The 18,918-nt window shown below is 62.8% G+C and overlaps 3 protein-coding genes across 3 annotated transcripts in view; 2 read left to right on the forward strand and 1 right to left on the reverse strand.

Moving 5' to 3' along the window:
- Window positions 1–4,067: 4,067 nt before the first annotated feature.
- Window positions 4,068–4,935, forward strand: LOC104570349 (gap junction beta-1 protein). The gene has a single exon (XM_088538543.1). The coding sequence runs from the start codon at window positions 4,080–4,082 to the stop codon at window positions 4,917–4,919; it is 840 nt and encodes a 279-aa protein (XP_088394669.1). The 5' UTR covers window positions 4,068–4,079; the 3' UTR covers window positions 4,920–4,935.
- A 273-nt stretch (window positions 4,936–5,208) lies between these two features.
- On the forward strand, window positions 5,209–5,942 carry LOC148590812 (gap junction alpha-3 protein-like). Its single transcript, XM_088538544.1, has one exon. It carries the CDS (start codon window positions 5,221–5,223, stop codon window positions 5,938–5,940), a length of 720 nt encoding a protein of 239 aa, XP_088394670.1. The 5' UTR covers window positions 5,209–5,220; the 3' UTR covers window positions 5,941–5,942.
- A 1,970-nt stretch (window positions 5,943–7,912) lies between these two features.
- ZMYM3 (zinc finger MYM-type containing 3) overlaps window positions 7,913–18,918 on the reverse strand; it is a 28,466-nt gene continuing 17,460 nt past the window's right edge. Inside the window, exons 13-25 of the mRNA XM_088538537.1 lie at window positions 18,441–18,606; window positions 14,713–14,771; window positions 14,038–14,206; window positions 13,341–13,456; window positions 12,991–13,165; window positions 12,296–12,442; window positions 11,354–11,457; window positions 10,795–10,963; window positions 10,530–10,681; window positions 9,997–10,111; window positions 8,736–8,990; window positions 8,532–8,649; window positions 7,913–8,114 (exon numbers count right to left, since the gene is read on the reverse strand). Of these exons, the coding sequence (XP_088394663.1) occupies window positions 7,916–8,114; window positions 8,532–8,649; window positions 8,736–8,990; window positions 9,997–10,111; window positions 10,530–10,681; window positions 10,795–10,963; window positions 11,354–11,457; window positions 12,296–12,442; window positions 12,991–13,165; window positions 13,341–13,456; window positions 14,038–14,206; window positions 14,713–14,771; window positions 18,441–18,606 (1,944 nt within the window). The 3' untranslated portion in view covers window positions 7,913–7,915. The remainder of the gene's footprint in view (window positions 8,115–8,531; window positions 8,650–8,735; window positions 8,991–9,996; window positions 10,112–10,529; window positions 10,682–10,794; window positions 10,964–11,353; window positions 11,458–12,295; window positions 12,443–12,990; window positions 13,166–13,340; window positions 13,457–14,037; window positions 14,207–14,712; window positions 14,772–18,440; window positions 18,607–18,918) is intronic.

Consider the following 18,918-nt stretch of genomic DNA (forward strand, 5'->3'; position numbering starts at 1 on the left):
CTCCCTCCTCCGGCGCCCGCATAGCTGGGCCCAGGAGCTGCCCTGCTTGGAGCGCCCGTCCCGCCGGAGCAGCCGCCGAGCCGCGACCGAGGCCGCCCATGCCGGCATCCCGGCATCCCGCCCGGAGACCCTGGAGCGGGGCGCGCGGAGGGGCCGCATCCCGCGCTCGGCCCGCAGGTGCCCGTGTCCATCCGGGCGCTCCGAGCGGCCGCCCCAGAGCCCTGCGCGCCGGGCGCGGACGCGCGGGAGGAGCCGGGCGCCGGCAGCGGGGCGCGGGTGAGCCGCGCCGATCGGAGAATGTATTTATACCCTGTCACCCGCGCAGAGTAACCAATTCCAAATAAAGCAGAAGTGATTATTTTTAATAGCGGTGTTTCGCCCCCCACCCCCTGCTCTTCTTAGCGCGCGTGGGGCCAGGGCTGCTCCGTGTCCCCAGGGGGGTCCCTGCTGCCCCAGCCCCACCTCGGGCCCCTGGTCCTCCCCCGGCAGAGCCTCGTCTGCCCCCCCTGGTGCCCAGCTCCCCTCCCCCCAGAAAAGCCCTGATTTCATTCCTTTTTAATGTAATTTCAGCCGGAGTTGCCATGGCGACCAGGCACGGGGTTGGGGGAGGAATCGCCTCCAGCCGCAGGAGCCGGAGGAGCCGAGGCCGGAGCCCGGGGGGGGCCGCACGGGGCCCGGGGCAGCCCGAGGGCCGCACGGAGCCGGCCGGGGGCCGGGGGTGCCCTCGCCGCGGTCCTGCCGGCTCCGCTCCCCGCTCCGTGCGCGGGGCCGCCGGGATGCTGCTGTTTTAGCGACCCGAGCGGAGATGAAGATCCAGCCGCCGGTCGCCATGGCGATGCCGGGGCTTTGCCGCGGTGCGGGTCCGGCATCCAGCACCCGCGGCGAGGGCCGGGCAGGTGCTGCTGGGGACCTTGATGCCGTCCCGGAGCTCCTGGGTCATGATCGGAGCAGCTCTGCAGCCCCAGAAAAGCTTTGGGATCCAGGGAATCCAGGAAAGGGCACTTGGCGGCGGGATGGGGTGGGACACCTCAGCTCTGGGGGCACAGACGGGGATGGTGGCTAAGAGGGAGGGAGGGAAGAGAAGTGCAAAGGTCCCCCCCGGCACGGCCGGGACCAAGGGGATAAGGAGTAACCCTTGTCCAGCACCACCAGCAGCAGGACCGGAGCCCGGGAGGCTCCAGGTGCCGGTGTCCGTGCGGTCCCGGTGCCCACAGCCCAGGGGAGCTGGGCACGGGGTCTTGGAGCCCCCTCGGAGCTCCGTTTCCTCGACCCCTTCAACGCTCCCGATCTGGCAGCGCTGCAGGGTCCGCGCTGGCTCCAGCAGCTCCCCCGCTCCGGCCACACGGCGACTCGCCCGGCCCGCCCGGGTCCAGCACAGCCCGGCGCCGTCACCGCCGCTCCGCATCGCCCGACGTGTCCAAAGTCATTAACGCAACGGCCGCGTCCAGCCCGGCTAATCTTGGGTGCGGCCCTTGGTGGGGTGCTGGGCGCTCGGGGCCCGGCGCTGTTTGTGTCCGTCTGGGCGCCAGGCTCTATTGGGGTCCATTTGGGGCTCTGCTTACGTCCGTTTGGTTGCGAGCTCCGTTCGGCTCCATGGGGGTCTGTTTGGGTCCATTTGGGTCTGTTTGGGTACACTTTGTCCTCGAGCGCTGCCGCTTGCACAACCCGTGGCCTCCTGCGAGCGGGTGGCGCTGGCCGGAGCAGGGCACAAAGGTCGGGGGCCCCTGACGCGGCTGGAGGGCCACTTGCCCCGCGGTGTCCTCGCCCAGCGCGCCCGGCCCGTCTGTCCCTCCACGAGTCGCCGCAGCCGGCGGGACCCCGGTCCGAGGCCCCCTTTTTTTGCTATTTTTTAGCTCGTTTCCAGGTGAGTCTCGCGGCGGGGGCCGCGGCGCTGTGGGACGGGCCCCGACGGGGGGGTCCCGGTGCCGGCCCCGCAGCGCCACCTGCTGCCGCCACCGCCGCGCGCCGCCCCCGGGACCCCCAGCGCCCCCGCATGTCCCCCACCCAGCCGGGCACCCCTAGAGGTGTCCGGAGCCCCCGGCCCGGTGCCCCGGTGCCCCGAACCGGGCTCTGCCCCCGGCCGCGGGGAGCGGCGGCTGCGCCCCGGGCGCTGACTCAGCGCGGTCCTTATCGCAGCGCGCGGGCCCCCCGCCCCGTCGCGGCCCCCCTCCCCCAACGGCGGCGCTCCCGGCCCGACTCCGGCGGGGAGGGGCGGGGGGGGACCGCGGGGGGGGGGAATAAAAGAGGGGGACTCGTGGGGGGGGGCAGGGACGGGGAGGTCCCATCGAGGTTGGGGTGCGGAGATGGGAGGGTCTCGTTGGGGGCAGGGACGGGAGGTCCCGTCGGGGGGGGGCAGGGACGGGAGGGTCTCGGTGGGGGAAGGGACGGGAGGGTCTCGTTGGGGGAAGGGACGGGAGGTCTCGTCGGGGGGCAGGGACGGGAGGTTGTAGTTGGGGGCCGGGACGGGAGGTCTCGAGGCCCCCCCGCTCCCGCGGGGCCGGGGGGCGGTTGCCGGTGCCCGGGGGCGCCGCGGGCTGCGCCCTCCCCGTGGGCGCCGCGCGCGGGGGGGCGGCGGGGGCGCTCCCGTCCCGCTCCCGTCCCGCTCCCGTCCCGCCCGCCGTGTTTGCTCGCCGGGAAGCGGCCGCGGGGGGCGGGCGGCGCGGCCCGTATAAAGTCCAGGGCTCCGCGCGCTGGCGCGCAGGGCGCCGGGGCCGAGGCAGGTGAGCGCGCGGGCCGCGACACCCCAGGGGGGCCGCGGGTCGGGGCCGCCCCCGCTCCGCGTCGCAAGCCCCGGGGGTTGCGGCTCCCGGGGAGGCGGCAGCGGGGCCCTCCCCGGTCCCTCGGGCCCCGTGCGGCCGGCGGGGACGGCCCGGGGGACGCGGCTGCCTTCGGCGCCCTTTACCCCGGCGCTGCCTCTGCTCCGTGTTTCGCCGTCGCCGCGTGGCGCGGCCCGACGGCAGCGCGGCCCGAGCGGGGGGGAACGTGTTGGGGCCCCGGGCTGCAAACCCGCCCGGGGCGCCGCGTGGCTCCCCGGCCCACGAGGGGACCGTCCTGCCGCGGTGGCCCCCAGGCTGTGGTAGAAACACGGGCTTGCAGCGTGGAGGGGCCTGCAGCGGAGCCCGGGTGCAGGACAGCGGGTGGCCGGGGCCGTGCTGGTGGCCGTGGCCATGCGGCAGGGCAGGGGGCGGCTGTGGCTGTGACGGTGGCCATGCAGCAGGGCAGGAGGTGGCCATAGCCATGTGGCAGGGCAGGGGGTGGCCATGTGGCAGGGGGCGGCTGTGACTGTGACGGTGGCCATGCGGCAGGGCAGGAGGTGGCCATGGCCATGTGGCAGGGCAGGGGGTGGCCGTGGCCATGGCCATGCGGCAGGGGGTGGCTGTGACCATGACGGTGGCTATGCAGCAGGGCAGGGGGTGGCCGTGGCCACGCGGCCGGGCAGGGGCTGGCGCCGGAGCGGTGCGCGGGGCCAGGTGGGAGCGGGTGCGGGGCCGGGCGGCGGGAGGGCAGCACACAGGCACTTTGTTTGGCCGGGGTGGGCGGAAGTCGGGGCGTTGGATCTGAATGCTAAAGCGTGTTGTTCAGGGGCCCAGAAAGGCCCCTTTGTATGCAAATGCCTATAAAGCGGCATATGACCGCAGTGCAGGGCAGCGGCGGAGCGGCGCGAGGGCAGGCGCGGCGGCCGCTGCGGCCGGAGCCATGAGGGCTTAGAGGGGCCGTGCGGGCAGCTCCGCACCCGTCCCGCCACAGGTAGGGGCCGGCCGGCGGCACCGAGCGGCGCTGGGCGCGCGGAGAGGGACGTGGTAGCGGCGGGGACGGGCCGCGCGGGCTGCTCCACGCTGGGCGCAGGTCGGGGCTGCAGCGGGCGCCGCAGCCGCTTCCCCGCAGCAGCCGCGGGCTCCTCTTGGGCTGGGGCGCCTTGTGGTCGGCCCCGTTGCATGTGGTGGGAGGTAAAAGGCCACACGTGAGCGGACTCATTGCCGTCCGTCCGCCCGCCGGGCGCTGCTGCCCCAGCTCGGTGGCCTCCCCATGCCGGCAGCGGCCTCTAACGCTGCCTCTCGCTCCCGCAGACGTGAGGAACGATGAACTGGGCCGGCCTCTACACGGTCCTGAGCGGGGTGAACCGCCACTCCACCGCCATTGGCCGCATCTGGCTCTCTGTCATCTTCATCTTCCGGATCATGGTGCTGGTGGTGGCGGCCGAGAGCGTGTGGGGGGACGAGAAGGCGGCCTTCACCTGCAACACGCAGCAGCCCGGCTGCAACAGCGTCTGCTACGACCAATTCTTCCCCATCTCGCACATCCGGCTGTGGGCCCTGCAGCTCATCCTGGTCACCACGCCGGCCCTGCTCGTGGCCATGCACGTGGCCTACATGCAGCACCAGGAGAAGAAGCTGCTGGTGCTGACGGGCCACGGCGACGCCAAGCACCTGGAGGAGGTGAAGAAGCACAAGATGCGCATCGCGGGCTCGCTGTGGTGGACGTACGTCTGCAGCGTGGTGTTCAGGCTGCTCTTCGAGGCCGTCTTCATGTACATCTTCTACATGATCTACCCGGGCTACCAGATGCTGCGGCTGGTCAAGTGCGAGGTCTACCCGTGCCCCAACATAGTCGACTGCTTCGTGTCGCGGCCCACCGAGAAGACCATCTTCACCGTCTTCATGCTGGTCACCTCCGGCATCTGCATCGTGCTCAACGTGGCCGAGCTGGTCTACCTGGTGGTGCGGGCCTGCGCCCGCCGCAGCCACCCGGACTCCAACCCGCCGTCGGGCAAGGGCTCCTTCTACGGCCACAAGCTCTCCTCCGAGTACAAGCAGAACGAGATCAACCAGCTGCTCACGGAGCAGGACGGCTCCCTCAAGGACATGCTGCGCCGCAACCCCGGCCTGCAGGAGAAGGGCGACCGCTGCTCGGCCTGCTAGGGCCGCCGCCGCCGCCGCCATTAGCGCTGCCGTCCCCAGCACCGCCTCCCTCCTCGTCGGGGAGCCGCGGTGGCATTGAGCAGCGGGCGGCCAAGGGCTCGCGCCGGCCCCGGCGCCCTCCCCTGCAGCCCCGAGTATATTTAGAAAGAAGCGCCCAGACTGAAAATAGAGGGGGGGGAAAGGGGTTTTTTCCACCAGTGGCCGCGGCGGCTGCCACTCAGGAGCGAGCGAATGGAGGCGGCGCGTTGCCCACCGGCACCCGGACGCACGGAGGGGCCGGAGCCGGGCGGCGCGGGGCGCCATGGGCGACTGGAGCGTGCTGGGGCGGCTGCTGGAGGGCGCGCAGGAGCACTCGACGGCGGCGGGGCAGGTCTGGCTCTCCGTCCTCTTCGTGTTCCGCATCCTGGTGCTGGGGGCGGCGGCGGAGCGCGCGTGGGGCGACGAGGCGGCCGGCTTCGCCTGCGACACGCAGCAGCCCGGCTGCCAGAGCGCCTGCTACGACGGCGCCTTCCCCATCTCGCACCTGCGCTTCTGGGCGCTGCAGATCATCTTCGTCTCCACGCCCAGCCTGCTGCACCTGGGCCACGTCCTGCACCTGCTGCGGCGCCAGGACAAGGCCCGGCGGCGCGCGGCGGCCGCGGCGGCCCCGCGGCGGCGGCGGTGGCCACCGGGGCGCGAGGCGCGGGGCCGGGCCCGGCTGCGGGGCGCCGTGCTGAGGACCTACGTGTGCAGCGTGGTGGCCAAGGCGCTGCTCGAGGTGGGCTTCATGGCGGGCCAGTGCGCCCTGTACGGCTTCGCGCTGGAGCCCCTCTACGCCTGCCGCCGCTGGCCCTGCCCCAACGCCGTCAACTGCTACGTGGCGCGGCCCACCGAGAAGACCATCTTCATCCTCTTCATGCTGGCCGCGGCCGGCGTGTCCCTGCTGCTCAACCTCGCCGAGATCTACCACCTGGCCACCACCAAGTGCCGCCCCGGGGCCCGGGCCCGCGCCGAGCGGCGCCCGGCGGTGCTGGCGGTGTGAGCGCGGACAGGGACACACGGGGGCCCCAGCGTGAGCATGGCCGGGCTGGGGTAATAAACGCGCAGGGCACCTCGTTGGCCTCCTGCTTGGCGTGCGGCGTCTGCGCTCTGGTCCCCAAGGCTCCTTAGGTATCGGGGTGGCCACCAACAGCGGGGACAGGGCCAGCAGTGCATGGGGAGGGGTGCCGGGGACTAGGAAGCTTCATGCTGCAGCGGGCAGTGCAGGAGGGGCAGGGTGAGCAGCATCGTGTGGGCTCTGCAGGCAAGTGCATGTGGCCAGGGTGCACGGGGACGGTGTGGGAGCATGGGGACAGGCACGTGAGGTCAGGGGGACAGGGTGCACAGGGATGGACACAAGGTCAGAGTGCACAGGAATGACGTTTATGAAGCTAGAGTGTAGAGGGACAGCATGCATGAGGACACACAGGGACAGGGTGCACAGGGAAGAGGCGCACGGGGACACAGGGACAGGGAGCACAGGGAAGGACACATGGGGACAGGGACAGTTGCACAGGGATGGACATATGGGTCAGGGTGCGCACGAATAGGGTGCATAGGGACGAGGTGCACAGGGATAAGGTGCAGAGGGATGACACATGGGGACGGTGCACAGGAAGGAGGTGCACGGGGACAGGGAGCACAGGGATGAGGTGCATGAGGACAGGGAGCACAGGGATGGACGCATGGGTCAGGGTGCACAGGGATAGGGTGCACAGGAATGAGGTGCACGGTGACAGAGAAAAGGGATAGGGTGCATAGGGATGAGGTGCACGGGGACAGCGAGCACAGGGATAGCGTGCACAGGGATGAGGTGCATGGGGACAGGGTGCACGGGGACAGGGAGCACAGGGCTGGACACACCCGGGGACAGGCACACACGGTGTGTGCAGAGGGCTGGGGTGTTTGGGGACAGGGTGCACGGGCCTGGGTGCAGCTGGGGACACGGGGAGGGGGTGCTGGGGCCAGGCTGTGCACCAGGGACACGGCGGGGGCTGCCGGCAGGTTTTTCCATCTTTATTTGAAATGAATGGTTTCCAGAGACACAGGGTTAGTCCTACTGCCCTGTTATCACTACAACAAGACTGGTGAGCGGCTCACTCTCCACATGGACACAGAGGACAGGGGGGCCCGGGCCAGGGCCCCCGACAATATATACAGGCTCAACAGACAGTGCCGAGACCCATGTACAGCTCGGGGAAACCCAACAGGACACGCAGAGGGAGAGGACACGGGAGGGGGACAGCAAAGCTGGAGCCCAGCGCGCCCCGTGGGCACAGGGGAGGAGGAAGGCTGGGCAGCCCTGCTCTTCTGCCTCTCCCCCATGCTCCTTCCTGCTTGCAGCGCTGCAAGCAGCTGGCATGGAGGGGCAAGGGGAGATGCGAGGCTCGTTGCCCCCTGGGAGCCGTGGGCACAGAGGGGCAGCGCTGTCCCAGCCCCGTGTCCCTCCGCGGGCTCTGCCGACTGGGAAAACACGGCTGGAACGGGGGCACCCTGCAGCCCTGACTGCAGCCCAGCCCCGTGTCCTCCTCCCGCCGAGGGCAGCGGTACCGTCCTCGGTCCTCACCTTCGTCCATGCCCTGGGCACCGTTCCCACCGCGGTAGGAAGAGCCTGGGGGCTGCTGGCCCCAGCCAAGGCTCTGCCCCACTGTGCAGCTGCGGCCCCGGAATGGGGAGAAGGGGACAGCGCCAGGGCAAGGGACGGGGCTGCGCCCTGTAGAGCAGGGGGACAGGCCCGGACCAGGGCTGCTGCAGGGCCCGGCCCCAAGGGAGGCAGCCTGGGGCTCAGCGCGGGCCACGTACGGAGGAAAGGCCTGTTGGGAGCGGGGCGAGTGGCTGAGGCCGGTGACAAGGAGGGGACAGCGCTGCTGCGCCTCCAGCTGCGGCTCAGCACCGGCCCCCGCGCCGCACGGCCCTGGCCCTGCCGCAGGGGGACGAGGCATCCAGGGCTGAAGCGGGGCCAGCCCGCGGCCCCGCGCTCAGTCCATGTCGTCCTCGAGGCCGCCGAGGCGGCTGTGCTCCTCGTAGATCTCCCGCACGGCCAGGATGCGGTTCAGCATGCTCTCCAGCATGCTCCTGTCCATGGGGATGACCGAGTACCAGAGGGGCGACTCGGCGATGCACGAGCGCTCGGGCTGCAGGTAGAAGATGTCGTTGCGGTTCCGCAGGCTCTCGGGGCTGCAGGGAGAGAGGAAGGCGAGAGGAAGGTGAGCGGGGAGAGCAGCATGGGGCTCGGTGCCCCCGGCCCTGGGGAAGCCCAGCACCCTCCCACCATTCAGGGGGCTCCGATTTGCTTCGGTGTCTGTCTCCAGCAGGGAATGCAGACCTGGAGCTCCTCACTTGGGACCTAATTCCTTAGGCAGCTGAGCAGCAGTTGCAGGCTCGCTGCCCCCTGCCTCGAGAGGTGAGGAGTGGAAGGAGCCAGAGACCTGTTTCCTCAGCCACGGGCTGTAAGCAATGCAGAGCCCAGGCAAAACTTTACACTCAAGGCCTAATTCTGCATGCGTGGAAAGCCGCAGCCACTCCACACTGTCCTGCTGGAATGGAAAGGTAGCCCCTAAAGGAGTTACATCCCATGTCCCAAGAAAGCCTCACCATTTGGAGAGATAAAATTCATAGAACTTGACTGGGCATCGGAGAGGGTTCATCCGGTTCTCCCGCTGCTCCAGGACTGGCGTCTCCTCCTCCCGCTTCCGCTTTCCAGAAGCGCCATCTGCAGAGGGGGACAGAAGGGGATGAGGGCTGGGACGGGGCAGGGGAGGCCGGGGATGGGGACGCGGGTGCTCACGCAGCCCCTACCTCGGCCTTTCCTCTGCTTGGCAGGGGCGTAGTAGCGGATGCTCACCACCTTGGCCACGCCGCGCGCCGTGCTGCACTTGCGGGACTGGCGCACCACGTTGGTGAAGGAGAGCTGCATGTGCTCCTCGGCCGTCTGCAGCCCGAAGAACTTGGTGTTGAAGAACATGAGGGTGTTGAGGAGCACAAAGGGTGAGTAAACGCCCAGCTGCTTGCATTCCCAGAGGTGCTCCTCCTCGACACGTGAGAAAACGGCGTCTGCGACACACAGGGGAACAACCAGGTCACACCCACAGTGACCTTGTGCCAGCTCCAGGCTCTTGCAGGGAATGATTTGCCTGCCTGGGATCCAGCTCCACACAGCCAGGGAATGGGGGCCTGGAGCTCTCCCTTCTCCAGGGCAAACAAGCTCAGCTCAGCAGCACAGTGGGTTGCACAACACTGAGTTCCTGGGCACAGGGCAATACTGTGGAGCCAAGAACAACAGCCCTGGGAGGCTACTTCTCCAGAGCCATCGCAGGGATAGACGCTGGTTCTGCCCAGCCATTAATTATCCCAGAACACGGCCAAACCATGGGCCAGAACCCGATCAACGCTAATAGCTTATCCGTATAGATGGCCACCAAACTCCAGGTCAGCTCTCCACATTCAGGGGGAGATAAAGAAAGAGCAGCAGGCAGGACAGACACGGTCAGCCGCTGCCCAGACATACAGGCTTGAAGCCAAAAGCATCTTCCTGGAACAGGCAGCATAGAGAGGGGAAGGGGGACTAACCACGGACAAGACACCTTGGCAGAGGGAGCCCAGATCACAGTATCCCCAACAGCCTCTGCAGAGCAATAAGGTAATTTGCTTGTAAGGGAGACAGGCAGCAGCACAGCAACCCTGCCCAATGCTGCCTACAGCGTGCAGGCTCACCCAGGGCTGGGAATGCGGGAATGAAGGCACAGGTCACAGGGCCTCCTGGCTTGGTGCCCTCTTTGCCACTGGCCGAGACATTGCTGTGCCAGGACACAAAGCAGCCATGCTCTGATCACAGCCACCTTAACCCAGAGCAGGGTTAAGGGAGCTGCCGAGGTGTAAACCAGAGTGACTCTGCTGCTGGGGTGGGCTGTGGGCTCATAACGTCCCCAAGACACAGCAGGACAGCGAGCTCCATGTCCAGGAAGAGAGCAGAGGCTGGGGAGTGCAATCAGACCGCGGAGACAAGGCTAGGGGCAGAGCCTGTGTGTTTGGCAATTCAAGGTAATCTGGAGACACATACTGTTTGGTAAGATTGTGGGTTGCCAGCCACTCAGGGACTTGTTCAGCTCCTGCACGAAGGTCAGGTAGTAAAGGTCTGTAAATATATTCACCATACGATTGTTCTCGAGCAGGTACTAGAAAGGACAGAACACACAGTCAAGAGAGACATGGCAGCACCCGGGTGCAAACCCTCCCCAGAGGGCCCACAGAGCAGACGGAGCCATCCCTGCACAGCCAGCGCTGCAGGGCACACTCAGAGCCTGGCAAAGCAGCCTTGGAAGCAGTGAGTGACGCTGGGAAAACCTCCCAGCTCTCCTTAAGGATGTGCATGAAAAGTGCAAGGCCGGGGAAGAGCTGCCACCTTATGTGCTAGGGCTGGGAACAGAGAATGAACCAGGCGGGTTCCTATCTTGGGGCGAGGCACTGAGGGTGGGAGGTTAATGAATCTCTTTGGATTCCCAGAAGGCAGAATAAAGGGTATGGGCTCCCCCCGCCATATCCGAGCGCCAGGTTTGGCTATGGAGGAGCTGAGGGCAGCAAGCCCTCCCTCACCTGCTGGATGCCAAGGCAGAGGTAATAGATGCTGTCTGGTTCATAGCGCTCCCCATTGGGTCGAGTTATTTCCTTGACAAACTGGGCCAGGCCGTAGTTGAGCTCCGCCGCGGTGCAGGCCAGGATGTCCTCCTTGATCCTCATGGGCTTGGCTGTGGAGGCGAGCAAGGCAGCCTCAGGCAAGAGGCCGGGAGCACCTCAGCAGCCCAGGGCACGTGTGCCGGGCGGCTGGTGCCGCTCCGCGGCGCGCGGGCCGGACACTCACGCCCGAAGCGCAGCTCCTCGCCCTTGCTGCTCTCCCCCGCGGCGTACTTGGCCTGCACCCAGGACTTCCAGGCGTTCACCCCGTACGAGTAGTTCAGCGCCGTGCAGCTGGGCTGGCTGCTCATGGAGTCCCGCGAGCAGCTCTCGGACAGCACCAGGCGCTTCTGCCCCTGCGGGAAGGGCACTGTGAGGCTGGGCACGTACCTGGGGCAGATGCAAGAGTCCTGGCCGCCCCGGAACCTGCTGACAGCCACCTCCCTCTCAGCAGTCTGTGTCCGTGCCCCCAGGCAGCCTTCTGGTGACAGCCGAGTCAATGAGGCCCATTGGGAGGGCCACAGTAGAAGAATCCATCTCTCACCTGGCCTGTGGCATTCAGGGCCCCTCCAAACATAATTTCCGTTCAAGGAGCAGCCCATTGTCCAGGCACGTGCAGAAGGGAGAGGGCACAACCTCCCCAGCACACTGAAGCCTCCAGCATGCTTCACCTCGGAGCATTTCCCAGGTACCAGCTCCAAGTCCAAACCCACAGAGCTCTGAGCAGGCACCCATGAAGAGCTCACCTTCCGGACAGCACGAGGCAGGTCTTGCTCTGTGGACACATCTTCTGGCCCCACCAGTCCACAGTCAAAGAGGAAATCCACGCTGGGGTTGATGTCTAGGGGGTCTGACAAGAAACACAAGCAAAAGGGCTCAGCTGAGGCATCCCATTCTGTCCCCAGCAGAGATAAGAGGCAGGTTACAAGTTACAGACAAGTTACAGCTCTATCCTGGACCTCTCACTTTGTTCTCTCCTTATCATGCTGTAAGAAACATCTCCACCTGTGTGTAAAGGCACACAGGCCTTCACCGTCTGCCTGGCATGAACTTTTAGCCACAGCTCAACACCACCACCACAAACAGTACTACTTGCCAGAGCTGCTAAACTTTCTCACACTAACCAAATTCCCCCTTCTGACAGTTTGCCAGAATCGGGACAGCCTGGCTCCAGCATCCCAATTTTCTGTCCTTCGCTTGCATCTTGCCTCAGCACTGCTGTGTTTCTGCTCCCTTCCTTATCACTTTCTGCCCTCCACAGGGCATGCACAGGAACTCTGCTGTCTCCCAGATCTGTCTCCCTGATCCCTGTTCTGTCCAGGTCTGTCTGAAGCTTTACTGGATCCCCGAAAATCACCCATAGGCATGACAGCACATCTGCCCTTCCCTTTCTGGTGCCAAAATCAGCTTCCCATTCCCTTTTCTCTGCAGAAATGTATCTACAGCATGTCAGTTGATCTAGACTTGTTCAAAAGACTTGTTCAAAAGCAGTGATCTCTTATCCGCTGTTGTGAGCGATCACCTGCCAGATACTCAGGTTCTGGCCTCCAACCTGGACAGTCAGAGGACATGGGGATGGAGGTCACAGCACGCAGCTCTTAATGCTGCTGGCAAAGGTGGCCCAAAGCTGCAGGAGGACCCCACTGCAGCACAAGCCGCCCCGCACGCCTGGTTCCCCAAGCTCTTACTCTTCGGGAAGTCAGCCTCCAGGTCCTGGCCAGGCTCGTCGAGGACGTTTGCCATCTTGACAGCCATGGCCAACACATCATCTCGTGCCGGCCCGAACAGATCACAGTCCTCCAGGAGCCCCTCTGCACTCTGGTTACTCACCAGGTCTGCAATACAAAAGCAGATCAAGAAACGCACTTTTACAGAAATCTTTCTGGCTGTTTTTCCTGTGACAGCTAGAAAATGAAGTTGGTCTCCCTGGGGCAAGTCCTGTGCTCAGAGCAACCCCACACAGCAGTCCTATGATGGCTACACTGTCCAGCTTTTCCTGCATGGTGAGATATTGGACCTCTGTCCTCTCCCCAGCTACAGGGGAAGTTTGGGGAAGGTAGTTCCCAGCTAAGAAGATGAGTGAGATCAAGATGCCCAGTCTTCTTGCTGGACAGCCCATTTGAAGTAAGAGCCTGAACAGCCATGTGAATAAGCTAATGGTGCTGCACGTTGCCAGAGGTGCACGGGCACTTCTGCAAGGGACGGTGGCAGACACCACTCCCTGCTGCAGCACTTGCTCCCTGGAGCCTCCTCAACAGCAGGCCAGCACTCACTCTTCACTACTGCTTTTCAAAGGCTTTTAGAGGAGCAGCAATAAGGGCAGGGGTGGGAGAACCGCACATAACCCCGCTGTTGGGCCCCACCAAGGCATGGCAGAACCCACCACACAGGTCTGAGGAGGCCTTGTCCAGTTCCTCGGCCTCCGCAATCATCTCAGCCATGGCCAGGATGTCAGCCTCCAGTGGGTTGGAGGGGATCTTCACCTTCAGCTCCTCAATGGTCTCCACGATCTTATCTGTGCTCTCCAGTGTGGTGGGCAAGAACATTGGCACAGGCACCTGTTGACAGCAGCACAGCGGGCAGAGATCAGACGTGCGGTACCCACAAAGGGCTTTGGCACAGCTGACTGCTGTAAAAGCAGAGGCAGAGGATGGACAAAGAAGCAAAGAGAGGCTGCGGCATGGCTGGGTGAAGGCAGTAACAGAACAGGGGCAGGTGGAGTGTGTCGCTTACCGGGACAGGCATGGAGAAAGGCACAGGTACTTTCTGGCAGTACATATGCATAGGCACAGGCACGAAGATCGGGACGGGGATTGGCAACACAATCACCTGGGGCTTCCAGTCAGCCTCTGACAAGAGCAAAAGTATGTCAGTGAGCTTGCTCCCAACAGCTCCTTCACCCCATCCAGCTGTGCACTGCCATGCCCATACAGTTGTCCAGTGCCATGGGCCTTCCAGCCACCAGCTACCAGAGCCTACGGGCAGCCCTGCAGCAGCAAGCTGAACACCCCAGCAACAAGAAAGGCTTGTCTTTGGCCAGAGGTGCAAACCTGCCCCTTCAAGAGGTCCTTGCATATGCTACAGGCTACACACATGCCCAAGAGCAGCTACATGGCGGGACTTGCTTGGCAGACAGCCCTTCAGGCAAGCTGACCATCTCCAGAGAAAGAGGAGCTGTCCCACATGCAAGAAGAGGAGAAAGGTTGCCTGGAAGCAGGATAATGCTGCAGTGCTCTCTGCAGTTCTCCTTTTGCTGCTGACAGGGAAAGAGCTCCCTACATCTAGCCCTGCAGTGTGGACACTGCTATGCCTGGATGCTCCTCGGTCTGATGCCAAGCGAACTCACATCCAGTCTGGAGCACGGACGTGCTGCCTGCCTCTTCAACAGAAGCAGTAAACTGGAGATGAGAGATGCATCTTATCTCCCTACCTGTCTGACATCCTTTGGACTTCATTTCTATTTTGCAGGAAACGCCCCGGTTCTGCATCAGCGGTTTGCACATAGCAGCTTTGTTCTTCCGAGGGGTGGCTGGCATGGGAGGAGGCGGGGGAGGCGGCGCAGCTGGAGGTATCTGGGCTGAGGAGGTCTTTGCAGACAACTGAGGAAGCCCAAAAGCAAGAGGTTGGTGTCAGGAGAGGCGGCACCATTTCCTTCCTTCTGTGGGTGCAGATAGAGCCACCCCCAGGCCTTAGACAGTCTCCAGTGGCCAGACTCTGCTCTGAGACTTGCCCAGGCCTCCCACAGTTGGATTTGGCCAAAGGACAAGCAAGCTGCTCCTGGCAGCCAGCAGCCCCTCGGCAGCCAGCAGAGCCTGGCACTGGTTGCTCACTCCCCATGGGACACAGAGGAGTGCAGAGGGCAGTGACCCCATGCCCAGACACAGGTGAGCACTGTGCAGACTGCCCTGGTGCTCATGTCCAACTCCTGGGAAATGGCTATTCGCCCCCTTGGCAGCCCCTCTCAGCTCCCACTGCCCAGGCCACCACTATCTTTAAAACACCGAGGCTGCAGGAGAACAAAACCTCCTGGGGAAACAGCAAACATCCCCTTTTGGGGACGCTCCTTTCTGCTATCGTGAGAACTCCTACCTCAAACAGGCCTTACCATGTTAGTCTCTGCCTTCTGTGGGGAAGAGGCAGGCGGTTTTGGCTCAGAAGTCTGACCTGCAAGAGAAAAACAATGACTCTTAGTTAGAGAGGTCCTGGGCTAACAGGTCCCACTGCTGGGACTGGAGGTGGCAGCAGCCACAGGCCAGAGGGCAGGGACAGGCTCTCCAGAAACTGTTCCTGGATCACTCCAGGAACAGTTAAGTCATTCCCAAATCTCTATTCCTAACAGCTCAGAAGATACTAGAACTCCAAAATCAAGTCATTCCCGCAGCATTTTGTGCTCCCCTACTGTCCACCCCACCCCTATAACAGCAGGTCAGGAAAAATCCCAGCCCCTCTTAAGAGAGGGGAATCCAGGGCTCTATTCCCAGCTCTGTCTAGTGGCTTGCTGTACCGAGCCATGGCCCCTCCCTGTGCCTCCATGTCCCTGCCACAAAGATCCTGGCAAAGTGCTTGGAGATCCCTAGGAAGAAGGTGACAGAGGAAGTAGCAGTGCTAGGAGATACCCCAGAAAGCACAGACACAGCGTTGCACTGGCACCACAGTCCATTTCCCCTAAGGAAAGGGCAGATCACCAGCAGGTAGAAGACGTGCATAGCAGAGACCCTAGTCCCCATGCAAATGGCATCGTCTGGGCTCAGATGACGATTCCCGCTGGCTCCGTCTGCAGAGATCCTGCACCCAGCTCACACAAGCTGCTGCATGAAAAGAGCACCTTGATCTAAGGGTCCTGTGAGCCCTCATCACCCATGTGGCTGGGAGAAAGAACTGCCTTCTACAGCACGAAGGAGACACCTGCAAAGAAAGCAGCAGGCCTCAGCACCCAAAGGAAGTGGCAGGTCCCTCCACACCTCCTAGTGAGAGGCTCTTCTTCTAGTAAGAGCCAGACTCCTGAAGGAGCAACATAAAGGCACTTGTACTATGCAGGTTTCCTCCCTCCTGAGGAAATGCAGGACAGTCCTTGAGCACAGGCACAGCAGGACTCACTTGATGACTGCTCTGGGGGGAGGATGGGACACACAAGAGCCAGCCCAAGAAAGCCCCCAGCTCTGCAGCAGGGCACTCAGTTACAGCATCTGCAGCTCTGTCAGTGGGTCCAAGATGTTCCCAGGACCAGCTCAGGGTCGACAGGCAGCTGGCCTGGGCAAAAAAGCCATCGACGACTCCAGTGGGGAAAGACAGGCTGTGGGGGTGTGAGCAGAGTCTCTGCTGCGGTGGAATCAAAATAAAAATTCAGTGTCCCGCAAGTCACGGGGACTGCGGGCAAGATCTTCCTTGCAAACCTCCATGCGCTACATATCCAGGCTTCCATCCAAGCTGCACTTTGTTCTTGGCTCTCATGCCAAAGCCAGCCAGGAGCTGTTGAGGCATCATCTGCACCAGCTATGGACTTCTCACCATCTCCCCTCTCCAGCTGCACGGCCCTGGGCAAAGCCAGTTCTTCTTGGCAGTCTTTGGGGACAGTTCTGCAGCAGAAGCTCCTCTTGTTACATAGACACTGTTCCCATTAAAGGATCTGCCACTTTTATCACCAGCAAGCAGTCTCAGGACCACCAGACTTGCAGCAGCCAGTCACTGGAATGAACAATCTTAGGAAAACACTGGCAGCAAAAGAAGAAGTAGGTGGTCAGCAGCTGTGCCCAAGACAGGGCTGAGCGCCAAGCAGCCCCTGTGAGCTAGCAAACCTGCTGCCAGGTCCCCAGGAGACCCTGCACGGGGTCCAAATGCCCTGCACGGTCCGCAGGGACAGCTCTTCTCAAACCTCTCTGTGCAAGCGCACAGCAGGCCCCTGCTCCCGGTCACCGAAAGCCAACCAGAACGTCACAGCTCCTGTGATAAGGATGTCCACAGCCACCCCACAACAGGCAGGGGACAGGTGTGCCAGCGAGGCCACCTGCACCACTAGCAATGGTCACAGGGCTGCTTTTAGAGAGCTCCACAGCTCTGGAGCAGCCAGAAGTTTGTGCTCAGCCAAGCACTCACCACTGCAGCAGGGCATCGCCGCGGCTGCCCTCGAAGTCCTCTGGCTCACACAGCTCAAGCAAAGGCCTCATTGGCAGAGTGACTGGCAATGCCCCACGGGCTAGACAGAAGAGCTCTCAGCTGTCTCCAGAAATGTGGTGGAAGGGGGTGCTCAGGGGATTTTTGTGGTCTGTGGTGGTGGAGGAGGTACTTATGAGGCTTCTGTGGTCCATGGCTCCCAAAAGGCAATGGCCAATGGTGTGAAATAGACGCTTCCTTCAGTGGGTAATGGCTTCTTTGATGTGCTTGTGTCCTCAAAATAGCACTACAGGCTCCGCGGATTTGATATGCCTTGAAAGCAAAGACAAATCCAAGAGCATGGCTAGGGCCATGGAATCACTGGGATAGCTACAGTAACAGACAAGCGTAACACCTTCCTCTACTGGGGCGGCAAGACACCGTGCCCTGTCAAACACGCTCCCTCTGGGCACCCAGTGCCAGCAGAAACCAGCAGTTCTTTATCCAGGTTACTCATGGCATTTGCACAACACGGCGCCTGGATGGGAGGCCAGGGCTCCTGCTGCTTCTAGCAATGAGCAGGAGAAATTATCTTTAAGCAGACCTGACATCCTGTGCTTTCCCCATCTTGTAGTTAGCCCACTGCTGCCAGGAGAGAGGAACGAGAAGGTCTGGAGACTGGAAATAGGTCTCCCATGGAAGGTCCTTTTCTTGGTTTCCTCCCTGGTTCATCCTAGCCAGGTTTTGACTTCATGGAACTGCAGGGAGGGCAGCAAAGCCTGAGCTTGCAGCACCAGTATCTGTCACAGCTTGAGCCACCAAAGCAAATTCCACCGCAAGCTGTGGGCATCTTTTAATGAGATGAGATCATCTAGATCCTGGCCTGTGAAAGACCAAGCAGAATGAGACTAAGAGCATGTCCGAGGGCCAAGCGATGTCTTGTCACTGTGACTATGAGCACCTTCCATCCTGAGGGATCCCAAAGCACTTTGCCATCTTCCATAAACAACTCAGGTTAATGATAGCAAATGAGGCAACGGGCAGTGAAAATCTCCTCTCCAGCTGGAACTCCACAGATGCAGAATTGGGTTATCCGGGACAAGGGGTCAGCAACTCCCCAAAGCTGCCAGGGATCTTTGGAGAAGTGCTAGGACTTCAATCCACCATCACAAAACAGAGTGCCTCCAGCAGTTTAGTGATCCCTCAAGATCATCACAGGTTCAGCTCTGACTGAGAGCCCACCTACAGCATCACCAGCACCACTTCCTGCAGCACCCTGCGTTTTCCTTGAATGTTTCCCATCCAAGCACTGACCTGGCCCAATCCTGCTTAGCTTATGAGATCTGAGAAGGTCACAGCTCGGAGGTGGTGTGGGGCTGCAGGTGGATTATCATGCCAAACCACGCTGTCCCCTAACCCTGTATATCGAGCTCTCCGCTGGCAACATGAGGATGGAGTCGCCCATTAAATCCCTGAGTATCCTCGCTAAGAGTGTGAGCTACAGGCAGCACGCTGGCACCGGCTCCTCCCGTCTGGGCCCTGTGTGTCATAGAACCATAGACGTTAGAGATGGAGAAGCCCCATTAGGTCCCATTCTGTCCTTTCCCCCCCCAGGGGCCAGTGCAGGATTGTTCCCTAGCGTCTCATCCAGTCCCGGGCAGGAAGCTTCCACCCCTCGCTGTTCGCTCTTCCCTGCGTCTCCTGGACTGAGCTATGCAGGTCCCCTCCCTCCCTCCTACTCACTGTTCAGCAGGCTCTCGGGCCCCTTCTGCGTGTCCAGGTTGGGCTGGTTCTGTTGATTGTAAAATCGCAGCAGACACTGCTGGTTGCAGAAGTGTTTGATTTGCCCTCGCCAGTGGATGGTTTCCAGCAGCTTCCCCTGACGCTTGCAGGCATGGCACCGAGCTGCCTAAAGCCCGCATCAGCAGGAGAGAAACAACGAGTAACTAACCAGACCCCCTCCGAGTGCAACACAACGCTCCGGTGAGAGGTGCACCTGGCAAGGTGCTGTGAGCTTCCCCACAGCAGTGCCCTGCCAGTGCCGGCCGGGGACTCCAGCGGTGCGAACTTCTCACAGCAGCACTAGCCGCGGATCCAGCACTGTGAGCTTCCTCAGTGCAGTGCTCTGGCAGGGTCAGCTGGGCACTCCAGCTACGTGAGCTTCCCCGCAGCAGTGTCCCGTCATTGCCAGGCAGGACTCCAGCAGTGCCAGGTTCTCCGC

Source organism: Tinamus guttatus, unplaced genomic scaffold, assembly GCF_059628265.1.
Source record: "Tinamus guttatus ecotype Peru unplaced genomic scaffold, ASM5962826v1 Tinamus_guttatus_pri_ptg001087l, whole genome shotgun sequence".
Taxonomy (NCBI): Eukaryota; Metazoa; Chordata; class Aves; order Tinamiformes; family Tinamidae; genus Tinamus; species Tinamus guttatus.

Coding starts and splice junctions, on each gene's coding strand:
- LOC104570349 (XM_088538543.1), top strand. CDS start 4,080: ATGAACTGGGCCGGCCTCTACACGGTCCTGAGCGGGGTGAACCGCCAC.
- LOC148590812 (XM_088538544.1), top strand. CDS start 5,221: ATGGGCGACTGGAGCGTGCTGGGGCGGCTGCTGGAGGGCGCGCAGGAG.